The sequence below is a fragment of the Drosophila obscura genome, unplaced genomic scaffold, assembly GCF_018151105.1.
Source record: "Drosophila obscura isolate BZ-5 IFL unplaced genomic scaffold, ASM1815110v1 contig_150, whole genome shotgun sequence".
NCBI classification, from domain to species: domain Eukaryota; kingdom Metazoa; phylum Arthropoda; class Insecta; order Diptera; family Drosophilidae; genus Drosophila; species Drosophila obscura.
The window spans coordinates 4,760,855-4,772,412 of record NW_024542736.1 but is presented as its reverse complement, the minus strand read 5'-3'; the positions used below and the strand labels follow the sequence as shown (position 1 = coordinate 4,772,412).

General features: G+C 50.0%; 3 protein-coding genes across 3 annotated transcripts; 2 read left to right on the top strand and 1 right to left on the bottom strand.

Moving 5' to 3' along the window:
• Positions 1 to 824: 824 nt before the first annotated feature.
• On the top strand, positions 825 to 1,665 carry LOC111069218. Its single transcript, XM_022359166.2, has 3 exons — positions 825 to 1,125; positions 1,187 to 1,360; positions 1,436 to 1,665. Exons 1-3 carry the CDS (start codon positions 826 to 828, stop codon positions 1,604 to 1,606), a joined length of 645 nt encoding a protein of 214 aa, XP_022214858.2. The 5' UTR covers position 825; the 3' UTR covers positions 1,607 to 1,665.
• On the bottom strand, positions 1,614 to 4,984 carry LOC111069207 (serendipity locus protein H-1). Its single transcript, XM_022359153.2, has 3 exons — positions 3,720 to 4,984; positions 2,436 to 3,652; positions 1,614 to 2,359 (listed from the first exon to the last, which is right to left on the bottom strand). Exons 1-3 carry the CDS (start codon positions 4,739 to 4,741, stop codon positions 1,962 to 1,964), a joined length of 2,637 nt encoding a protein of 878 aa, XP_022214845.1. The 5' UTR covers positions 4,742 to 4,984; the 3' UTR covers positions 1,614 to 1,961.
• A 663-nt stretch (positions 4,985 to 5,647) lies between these two features.
• LOC111069954 (pre-mRNA-processing factor 39) lies at positions 5,648 to 11,450 on the top strand. The gene is made up of 9 exons (XM_041591667.1): positions 5,648 to 5,703; positions 5,952 to 6,052; positions 6,269 to 7,178; positions 7,231 to 7,267; positions 7,312 to 7,471; positions 7,550 to 7,675; positions 9,087 to 9,358; positions 9,427 to 10,749; positions 10,816 to 11,450. The coding sequence occupies exons 1-9, from the start codon at positions 5,688 to 5,690 to the stop codon at positions 11,165 to 11,167; spliced, it is 3,297 nt and encodes a 1,098-aa protein (XP_041447601.1). The 5' UTR covers positions 5,648 to 5,687; the 3' UTR covers positions 11,168 to 11,450.
• The last annotated feature ends 108 nt before the right edge of the window (positions 11,451 to 11,558 follow it).

Sequence of the window (11,558 nt, the reverse complement as noted above, 5' to 3'; positions counted from 1 at the left end):
AAGGCAATATTTCACAACGGTCTGCGACGATGTCTGGCAGCTTTATGTTGTCGTCGCTGTAGTTTGTCGTGGAGGGAGAAAAGTGGCACCAGGGTGTAATAAATTTGTGCAAAAGGAAAGGGAGACACATGGCAGGGCACAGCATACTTTTGTGAGTGCTCCTTGGTTAGGTATTCGTATTTCGTTGTGGGTTTTGAATCTATAGATTAAACAAGAGCTGCGCTAGCCTTTCACTTTCAATAACCGAATCAAGAGTTGTAAAAATACAAACAAAACATGCAATTTCCCACCCCATTAAAGTCCGCAGAACAGGCCACAAGTGAAGGCGCCCCAGGACCTCACACTTCCATTGAACCGAACCGAACCGAACCCCTATGCATTGAAACCAACCCCCTTCTCGAAGAGTGAAGCCTCAAAGGGCGAAACGTTTAAGCGCTTTGCTGCTTGCTGCTTGCCTCTGACTTTGATATGCAGCCATTTGAGTGTCGCTTGATGTAGTAGCAGAAACGAGAGCCACACCAGAAGGGAAGGGCAGCAAGGAAGGGCTGCAGTATACACTGCACGAGTATGTGGAACAACCCTTAGGGCAATGCAATCTCCAGTCTGTGGTCTGCATCTCATGTGCTCATTCAATGGATCGCGTGCCCTAAAGAGACTGCCCCGTATATTAAACCAGATCAAATGGCGCACAGATACGAGCATCCATAACTAATTATATGTTTTAGGAATCTAATTATACTCTAAATATTTTGTGTTGGTTTTTAATTTTCAGTTGGGCGTTGGATAATTACTATGATTTTTTCTGGCAATTCGTGATATTTGTGAATGGTATATAAGGCTGCCATTTCCATATTTGTGGAAACTTTTAAAATGTTAGTCCAAGTAATTCTTTTGGACTCAATCCTGCTGCTGGCGATCGTGTACCGTACGAGTGGGGCGACCTACGAACTTTTGGTGGCTGACGAGAGCCTCTTTAGTGATTGCCCGAGCCAAGCGAAAGGCACTCTCAATCAGCACGGCATGTTCGACTTTTCCAACTTTAGCTCCTCGATGAATCCGGACGGTGTAACCATCGCTGGCAGCATGACTTCCGTGTGGGATATCCAACCCAAAGATCGTGTAGAGGTGATGTCGGCTGATCGCAATGGCAATTTCCAATTATTCCCCATAATATTCCATATTATAGATGGCCATTAGCCTTCTCTATTTGGACAGAGGCACCTGGCAGCCCACCGGCTTCTCCATGGTGTCGTCGGACTTTTGCGGCAAAATGTACGACGATAAGCAGTACTGGTACAAGTTCTGGTCGGGACACATAGCAAATGTCAACGATGTCAGGGATAAATGTTTCCAGCGTGGTGTAGGTCGATGCGACTGATCCTTCCATGCTGTTTCAAAACTATTCCCAAGATTTTTTGTGTCTGTATTTTTGCAGACAAAATTACTGATGGAGACGTACCTTCTGTCGCTGAAAGCCTCCATCATGGGACCAATGCGCAGTGGACGCTACAAGGCCCAGATCAACTTCAATGCCTTCGCTGAGGGAGGGGCGAAGCGTCCACCGAACATCTGCTTCGAGATTGTTGGCGACTTGTTGAGAGTTTAAATTTTAAACTAAAATTATGTACGAAATTTATTATTGGTGTGAAGCGTACAAATCATAAATCATACTATCATATAATTGTATATGTTTATATGTATATACACTCAATCCTCAATCTTAGGGGCTATTCTGAACTCGGCTTAGGGTCTAGATCCTTAAACAAATGTAGCGTCGTACTCTTATGATCTATGGACTACGGACCAAACACTCATTCCATTGCTTGTAAATGATTGCCAGCGTTCGTTGTGTGTGTGTGTGTGTGTGTGTGGTGGTGGTCGATAGTGCTAAACTTAACTAAGACACAGGAGATCGTTGAGGCGTTCTATCGTTGAGGCGGGCAGCAAACGCCGCCGCCCGATCATGTCAGATGCGTGGTGGCCGTGGTCGCCGACTTTCCGGTAAAGAACCGATTTCCGCCAGTCTGTGTGGTGAAGAGCAATGTGTCCACCGAAGGCAACATTTGATTCGAGCGCACCAGCAGCGGCACATTCACCATCGACATTGTGGTGGAGGCGGTCGACACACTCGTCGTCCCCACCGACTGTCCCGAGGGCGATGAACTGTGCGACGTGTGACTCAGCTTTCCCTGCGCATTTAGCGTGAAGGCGGGCAGATAGTAGTTCCCAGAGCGCACCGGTCCCGCTTGGCAATTGCCATTGGAGGACGAGACGGCAGTCAGCTCCATGGAGGCGGGCGATGAGAACGGCGACGACTCGAGTGAGGGGCAAGCTAGGCGATCGCTGGGCTTACAAGGCACTGCAAATGTAGGAGAAACGAACGAGAATTACAAACGATTCCATTTCGAGGGGCAGGAGGATTATTTTCCACTTACAAAATTCTTCATCTGGGAGCAGCTCGTCGGGCAGCTCGTTCTTAATCTGAAAGTGCAGGGCTGCGGCCGAATCCGAAATGGCGTTGTCCGATGTTCCCATTTCCGTATTGGCATTGGGCGCATCATACAGCCCGCACTCTTCCATTTCCAGGGCCTGTTCCATAATCAGTTCTTCGGCCGATGTCAGACTGAGGCCGTGCAGATCCAAGAACGGGCCCTGCGGATGCACTGGTTCCTTTTTGATTTGCGGCAGCGTGGGACAAGCGACGGGCTCCAGCATGGACTGGAGTTGTAGCTGCTTCTGTGTCTGTGGCTTCTGCTGCAGTTGCTTGGGCGCCGGCTGCTTGCGCTCGCGTTTGGCTTTCGCTTGCTTGGGGGGTGGAGGCGGCAATGCCGCCAATACAGAGGATAGCTCCTGCTGGCATCCTTGTGAGGACTTTGTGGGCGCCGGGTGCACCTGTTGGAGTGCAGTGCCCGCCGGCAAGGTGATGCCCAGGGCGGCCAGGGTGGCCTGCTGTGGCTGCTTCTTTTTGCGTGCCTGCTTCACTGGCGCTGCCGCAGCTGGTGCAGGACTCGGCTTGACTTTGCCATCCGTTGAGGCGCCAGGATCATCTCCGTTCGCTGCGGCTGTTGCTGCTGCCGCTGCAGCTGCTGCGGCGGCGGCGGCTGCTTTCTGTGCCTTGCTGGTGGTTGACTTCTTCGAGCAGTACGAGGGAATGTTCTCGAGGTGTTCGCCAGTTTTGTGGTCCACCTTGTGGCGGCGACGTGTGTGCTTCAGCCAGTTGGGGAAGTTGGTGAAGTCCCGCGGACAGTAGTTGCACTTGAAGGGTCGCATCCCAGTGTGGATATTCGAGTGTTGCTTCAGCTTCGAGTTGCTTATGAAGCTCTTGTCGCAGACGGTGCAGGCGAAGGGTCGCTGCTCCAAGTGCACCAGATTGTGCACCTTCAGACAGCGCTCGGTCTTGTACATTTTTCCGCACTTCTCGCAGCGATAGGAACGCGTTTGGGCATGGTACTTCTGATGTCGCTGCAAATGCGAGCGCTCCTGGAATCGCTTCTGACACTCGGGGCATTCGTACGGCTTCTCCGACGAGTGGATTCGCGCGTGATGCGTCAGATTGATCTTCTGCACAAACTTCTGGCCGCAAATGTCGCACTGATACTTCTTGTTGTCGCTGTGAATCTTGCGGTGCATCCACATGCTTCCCAGCTTGAGGCTATACGAGGGTTAAACGAGTCGATTAGAGTGGGGATCAGCGGGAGAGTTATAGCGCGGGCACTTACCACTTGCCACAGTCGGGGCACTTCTTCCAGGTGTCCTTGCGGCCCTCGGTGCGATGCGTCTTGAGGTGCTTCTTGAGGCCGGCGATCATTTCAAAGTCCCGCTGGCATTCGTTGCACTTGTATGTGATCCGGAGACGATGGCCGGCCGCCTCGTGCTTGCTCAACTCCTCGGTACTCTCCAGCAGCAGTCCATTGCAGTCCAGGCACTTGTGCAGTGGCACAGGATCCACTTCGAAGGGTTTCACATTGCCATCCGTCGAAATGGGGGCCGGCATACTGGACGCCTGCACGGGCGTCGTGGCCACCGGCCTCGGCTGCTGGAAGATGGTAAAGGCTGGCGGCATGTATTCGGACTCGCACACCTCCACTTTGGTCACCACATTGAGGGGCTTCAGCTCTGGCATGGGCCTCTCCTCGAGCGGCTCCTCCTTGAAGACCTTCAGACGCACTGCCGTTGCCGCCGGCAGCTTGGGCTTGCGTTGCATCGGCTGGGGCATCAGTTGCATGTGCATCTGCTCCGGCGACAGCTTCACCGGCGTCGTGGAGGTCGACGAGGATGTCTTCTTGAAGGGGGAATTGGTGAAGGCATTCGGCGGCTCTGGCCGCAGGAAAGTCACATTGAACTCGGAGCTGTGATTGTCACTGGATAGGTCGCGGGCCACAATGCCACCGCTGGGCCCCGCCGCCGCCGCCAGGTCATCGCGGCACACGTCGGCGGAGAGATTCAGCTCCGTGTTGTTCTGGGCGCTCTCGTCGAGCACGCGCCAAAAGTCCGTCGACGAGAGGCTGTTGCCGTTGACGAAGCTGGCGGAGCTGATGGTCACGCAGGCGGATAGATCAATATCCAGAGACTCATCCTTGATGCTCGATATCGAATCGAAATTGTTAATGCGCAGCAGGGAGCTGAGAATCTCGTCGTGCGCCGCCTTGGTGGGGGTGCAGTCCCCGCCATAAATTTTAGGCGGCAATTTCTTGCTTGGCGCCTCTTCTTTCATTCTCTTGCCCTTGCCTTTACACTCCATTCGCCACTACGTACACTTACAGGTTATGCGGTCGGCGTTTTCAATTGCCAAACTGTCTGATTTCTGGCTGTCGCTGGTGTATTTCTAGCACTGGACTACTTTCCACTGTCACTGGGTCCTTGATTCACACATTTCTGGTTGTTTTCCGGTGAAACGTACGCACGAATTGCACAAAAAACATTTAATTATTGTGAAATGCGCCTCGGCTTTGTTGTTTTTGTCACGCTTACGATTCTTGAGTCGCCATTTTGGCCTCAGTGTTGGAAATGATGCGTCGCCTAGCAGGGTTGCTTTCCGCATCTATCGAATGTTTCAGACTATCGCACACAACCATCGACAACATCATATAATCGATATATATCAATGGATGTTACCGCCAAATTCAATTTAGCGCACAAAAGTGTGCGGTACTTTTATAATTTTATCACAATTTTGTATATTATCCATTATCTTAATATCAATATAAGTAATGATTTATCAAATGCATACTTTGGGAAAATGGATAAAATTAAGATAATGTTTGCAATATCAGGCTCCTATAAATGCAGAAACTAACAGTCTTTAAAGCTACCTCGGTATCGGGACTTTTAGGTATTTTCGGGCTGAGAGGGCCAACTAGCTAGTAATATTAAACGGAATATCAAAATCGAGGAATATCAACGTTTGAAAAAAACAGTCGATACTATCGTAGTATCGGGCTCAAATAATTATTTAAAAACCATTGAAACCTTTTAGGAACATGTCCATTGTCGATTTGATTACAAATGTGTCTTCGTAATTTATAGCAGCCAATCCAAACATATCAAAAGCACAATGACTGTATCTCGATACTATCCTGATAGTTTAAAAAACCATCGATAGTAGAGGCTAGAGGTAAAATATCGGTACTATCAATAGTGCCCTCGATGGTTTGACACATCTAGTTTGCACATCACTAGTTCTAAATATGGCGTCAGGCGAAGGTAAATTTTAATTTTTTTGTAAAATAATTGCCAAAAAACTTGTTAAAGTTGTTCGCAGTGAATAATTAGTTGGCCGTTTAATCACCAACATTGAGCATAGCATACAGAGTGTGTTAAATAGAAAAGCGAAGCAGGCAATAAAGATAAAGCAAAAAACGTGAAAATCACGCGGCAGGCGAAAACCACAACATCGCGTACAGTTTATGTAAACCGCATGGACTAACTTAACTGCTGGACTATTTTTGCAGGTCGCCGTACACGCTCCGGTCGAAAGGCCACATCTCCGCCAGCACCAGCACTTGCAGTGTCCACAAGGACCTCCAAGCGCACATCCAGGCGACACGCGCAGGTCAGTACACCCACACGGCAGACACACAGCCACCAGACATACAATTGATGAGAAAAAATGCATGTCTTCATGCGGATGTGGCGTTGTTCCGTTCGCATATGATGCCCCACAGCACATGATTTTCTGCAAGGGCCAACTGATGTAGCAATCAAAGGCATCTGCGATCCCACAGCATTCCCTCAAATCTTTTCTAATCACATTCCTTGCGTCTTGCAGGTAAGCGATCCCGAAGAGGAAGAACCCGAGCAGCAGCAACCACAGACAATCATCAGCAGCGAAACTGCCATGGTGTTGGATGAGGAGGACGAGGACCAAATGCGCGAGTCCTCGCTCCAGGAGGCCTCTGTGCCAGAGCAACATTACGATGAAATGGCCCAGCTGCAGCACCAGCTGGACGATGATGTCGAAATGATGGCAGCCACCGAGACGGGCGTGGACGAAAAGAGTTCCTCATTTCCGTTTGGCACAGTGGCGGAACAGCATTCCGAAACGAGTGATGATATCAAAGAGAGTCGGGCCGAGGGTGGCGTAGACACGCTGCTCGCCTCCCTGGCTGGCGATAATGCCAACAGTTTGCCCTCCGTTGGGGGCAACGATGAAAGTGATAGCAAAAAGGCGGCTTTCGATTACAACGTGGAGGCCCTGGAGCCCCATGTGGACAAATTGAACTCGTCCGAGGACTCCAGTTCCCATCATGCCATTGCAGAGAGTCTGGGCGATGAGGCCGACACCAGCAATGCCACAATAGTCAACACAGAGATAATCTCAGAGGATGAACTGCCTCCACCCACCAAACCAGAGATCAACGATGCCGAGGAGGTCTCCGATGAAGAGCTGCCGGCTCCCCAGCGCGCCGAGCTGCCCGCCGATGCGGAGGTAATATCCGAGGATGAGTTGCCATCAAATAACAACAACAATAACAATATTGCGGGTGAGCCCAAGGCATCGACGAAGCGCAAAGCAGAAAAGGAAGCGGACGAGGCCAAGGCCAATGCCAATGTGGAGCCGAAGAGCAGCAGCGAAGCAGCCAGCACAAGGGCAAAGTCCGTGGAACAGTACAATCCGGGCAGCCCGACCACAGAGAGCAACGATGCTCCGCCATTGGAGAAGCGGCCCAAAGTGGATGGTGAGTCGTCGAACGCATATGGCAAACAATTTCCTGACATTTTCCCAAACAGATGCCGAGCACAAGGAGAAGAAAAAAGACAAAGAGCGTGATAAGGAGAAGGATAAAGAGAAGAGAAGGAGAAGGACTTGGCCGACAAAGAGAAGGAGAAGGAAAAAGAAAAGGAGAGGGAGAAGGAGAAGGAAAAGGAGCGAAAGAAGTTGCCCGATCTGGAAAAGTACTGGCGGGTGGTCAAGGACGATCCAACGGACTTTACCGGCTGGACATACCTGCTGCAATATGTGGATAGTGAGGTGAGTGTGCCACAGATTGTTGCAACATTGTTTTTTTTTTAAATCTGTAATAATATATATAATTGCTGACGCTGTCAGTCCGATGCGGAGGCGGCACGCGAGGCCTACGACACATTCCTTTCGCACTATCCCTACTGCTACGGCTACTGGCGGAAGTACGCGGACTACGAGAAGCGGAAGGGCCTCAAGGCCAATTGCTACAAGGTGAGTACCCCCCCTCCGATCAATTATACACACACACACACATATGTAATTTCGTGCAATTAAATCTGTTTCGCAATTTCTTGTATTACGCTTACAATTACGATTACAATTTGATATATATATATTCCATATTGATATTTGTTGTTAAATGCAATTTATTATGATTATTATAACCGAATAAACAAAAAACGAAACAATAAATACAACCATCTACAAAACAACAATTCAGCCCGTCAGTTTAGCCAGCCAGCCAGCCAGAAAGTCTGCCAGCCGTCAGTTTAGCCTCCAGTTAGTCCAGTCCCTGCTTTGGGAATGAAACTGTCACTTTAATTGGCTATTTGGCAATTTAATCCATTAATTGATTTCGGTTGCAGATTCATTCCCTTACCCTTTCTACCCCCTCCACTTTATATCCTTGCAAAAGAGCATTTTACTGTATTTCGTAGAGGTACGAAGAGGGTCTGCTTTAGGGCATTACCTGAGCCTGGGCCTGGTCTTGGCCATCTGTTTGCTTTGACGGAATACCCACCCCTAGATTCATCAATAAACAGGACGTCTACCTGTTTCTTTCATGAGTTTTTCCATTCAATTTGTACCTTGAAATGAGGTTCATTCACACACAATTTGTAGTAACTTTTACAACGCTGAAAAAGAATTTAAAATGCCTTCAATTACTTGCAAGGGTATACCAAAGCTACGGCCTGCCGCTGCTAAAATCGGTTTCTTTTGTTTGTTTACGTAAATATTCCGAAAGGAAATTCTTGAGCCGGGCACAAACTTCAACGAAATCTTGGCAGAGTCCACACCACGCTTGAGTCGCACATAGTCTCACTGTTGTAGATTAGATCAGCTTAGACACCTCTCCCATTGACCTCTCTGAGCTGAAAGACTGATTCGACTGAGTCGGGCCTGCTTGCTCGCCTCGCCTCGTTTCGTTTCGTCTCTTCTTTACTCTACTGTACTCTACTCTACTGCTCTCTTCGTATCGTATCGCAATCGGTCGTACTGTTACTGTTCCTCCTACTACAAAATAGTGATCTCTGATCCTCGATCGCATCTCCTCTACTCGTACTCGTACAGTCCGTAAGTAAGTACAAATGGCGTTTAAATGAAATTTATTAAGTCTCAGTGTGAAGTTTATTTTTGTATCTTAATCTTAAACTAAATCTTAAACGAAACACACAAAAAGTGTTTGTGCTCAAAGTGTCTGTGTGTCTTGTATTTAAAGTCGCTCCTAAGTTAGTTTTTTAAGCTCGAAACACCATCCAATCCACCAGATATGTAGATAGGATAGCCCTTAAGTGCCCAACAGTGATCACACGTCGATTATAAACTATACAAATTTCTATGTTTCTCCTCTGCGATCGATCCAAAAATCAAATCAATCGAAAATGACCAATAAAAAACGTAGGTGTTTGAGCGCGGCTTGGAGGCCATACCCCTGTCCGTGGATCTATGGATACACTATCTGACGCACGTGAAGCAGAGCAGCGACGAGGAGCTCTTCATACGCAGCCAATACGAGCGGGCGGTGAAGGCCTGCGGACTGGAGTTTCGCTCGGACAAGCTCTGGGACGCCTTTGTGCGCTGGGAGAGCGACTCGAAGCGCTACCAGCGCGTCATCCAGATCTACGACAGACTATTGGCCATACCCACCCAGGGCTACAATGCTCACTTCGACAAGTGAGTGGAGGAGAGGCTTTGCTGCCATTTTGTTGCTTTCGTTTATTAATTTCTCTCAATGATTGCAGTTTCCAGGATGTGATCAATCAGCAGGCAATTACCGCCTGCATTGGCCAAGAGGAGATCATACGCTTGCGCAGGGAAGTCCATGAGCGGCTGCAGAGCAAATCGTCCAAGTCATCGTCATCAAAGAGTCGGCGGGACAGCGGCAGCAGCAGCTCCAAGGAGGCAACAAAGGGTGAGCGGGAGAAGAAAGAGTCTGGAGGTGGAGGAAGTGGAAGTGGAAGTGGCAGTGGCAGTGGAAGTGGCAGTGGCGGGGCTGGTAAGTCGCCAAAAGATAGTAGTGAAACACTTGTCGATGAATCAGAAAGTACCACCGATCTGACCGAAAGCGAGTCATCGCCCCCAGCTTCAAAGCCGGCGTCTCAGATCGATTTCAGCGATCTTAGCACTCTCACCGAGGAGGAGGCGACCGTCGTCAAGGACAAGGTAATATCCGCGCGTCGCAAGGTCCACAAGGTAACCGTCGGAGCGGTCACTGCCCGCTGGTCCTTCGAGGAAGGCATCAAACGACCCTATTTCCACGTGAAGCCTCTGGAGCGAGCCCAGCTAAAGAACTGGAAGGAATATCTGGATTTCGAGATCGAGAAGGGTGATCGGGAGCGCGTGTTGGTGCTGTTTGAGCGCTGCCTCATCGCCTGCGCCCTCTACGATGAGTTCTGGCTGAAGATGCTCCGCTATCTGGAGTCGCTGGACGATCAGAGCAATGTCGTTGAGCGCATCCGCGATGTGTATCGTCGCGCCTGTCGCATCCATCATCCGGACAAGCCCAGCATGCACCTCATGTGGGCCGCCTTTGAGGAGTTGCAGCTGAATTTCGATGGCGCCGCCGATGTTCTGCAGCGCCTCGAGCAGCGCTGCCCCAACATACTCCAGGTGGCATATCGTCGCATCAATGTGGAGCGCCGCCGCGGCTCCTTGGCCAAATGCCGCGAGCTCTACCAGCACTATATCGAGGGCACAAAGAACAAGGGCATTGCCGGCAGCCTGGCCATAAAGTATGCCCGTTTTCTCAACAAGATCTGCCACGATCTGGACTCGGGTCTGGCTGTCCTGCAACAGGCCCTGGAACGAGATCCGGCCAACACGCGAGTGGCCCTTCAGATGATCGATTTAGCGCTGCAGCGGCCCGGTGTGGACGAGAAGGAGGTCGTGGAGATCATGGACAAGTTCATGGCCCGCGCGGACATTGAGCCGGAGCAGAAGGTGCTGTTTGCCCAGCGCAAGGTGGAATTCCTCGAGGACTTTGGCAGCACGGCCCGTGGCCTGCAAGATGCCCAGCGTGCGCTCCAGCAGTCATTGAGCAAGGCGAACGAGTCGCAAAAGAAGAGGTGAGCAGTGTGCACCACCCCCCTTCCCATTGTGTATCAATATTTTCATTTTCTTTGCTTTCGCAGCGACAGCAGTCCCAGTCGCAAGACTTCGTTGGGCAGCAAGGACGGTATTGCTGTACCAGGCCCATCCTCGGCCTCGGCAGCTGCCTATAACAACGGTGGCGGCGGTGCCTCCGGTGCGGCGGGTGGTCCCAACTACAACTACAACTCGGCGAATGCCTCGGGCTACTACGGACAGCCCAACAGCGGGGGTGCTGGTGCTTATGCGGCGCCACAGCAGGCACAGCAGCAGCAGTCCTACGACTCGTACTACAATCAGTGGGGCTACGGATCGGGCGGTGGTGCAAGCAGTGGTGGCAATAGCGGAGGCAACTACAACTACGGCCAGTGGAGCGGCTATGGCAACTACTATTAGGTCCCCTCAAATGTAACTCTAAGAGCACCGCGCGGCACCGCACACCACACCCCCACCCAGACAATCCTTGGTTTAGTTGTTTGACCCCCTTTTAAAATGGCTTACTGGACATACTAATTGTAATTTTATATTGAATTTCTAGCTTTTACATACGACTATGTAGCATACATATGTATATCGATTATGTTCAGTGCTAAATTTTAACACGAATTGAGTTTTCTCTTCAAATTATTTAATTATGTGCGCGCTGCGCATTGCCTTTTATACATTTTTGTTGCAATTTTTGATTGGTCTTTTACACACACACACACACACACACACACACACAATGGATTGTATGCCCACCCCCCACACGAGTATGCGTCGAAATAAAAAGATATTAAACTCTTAA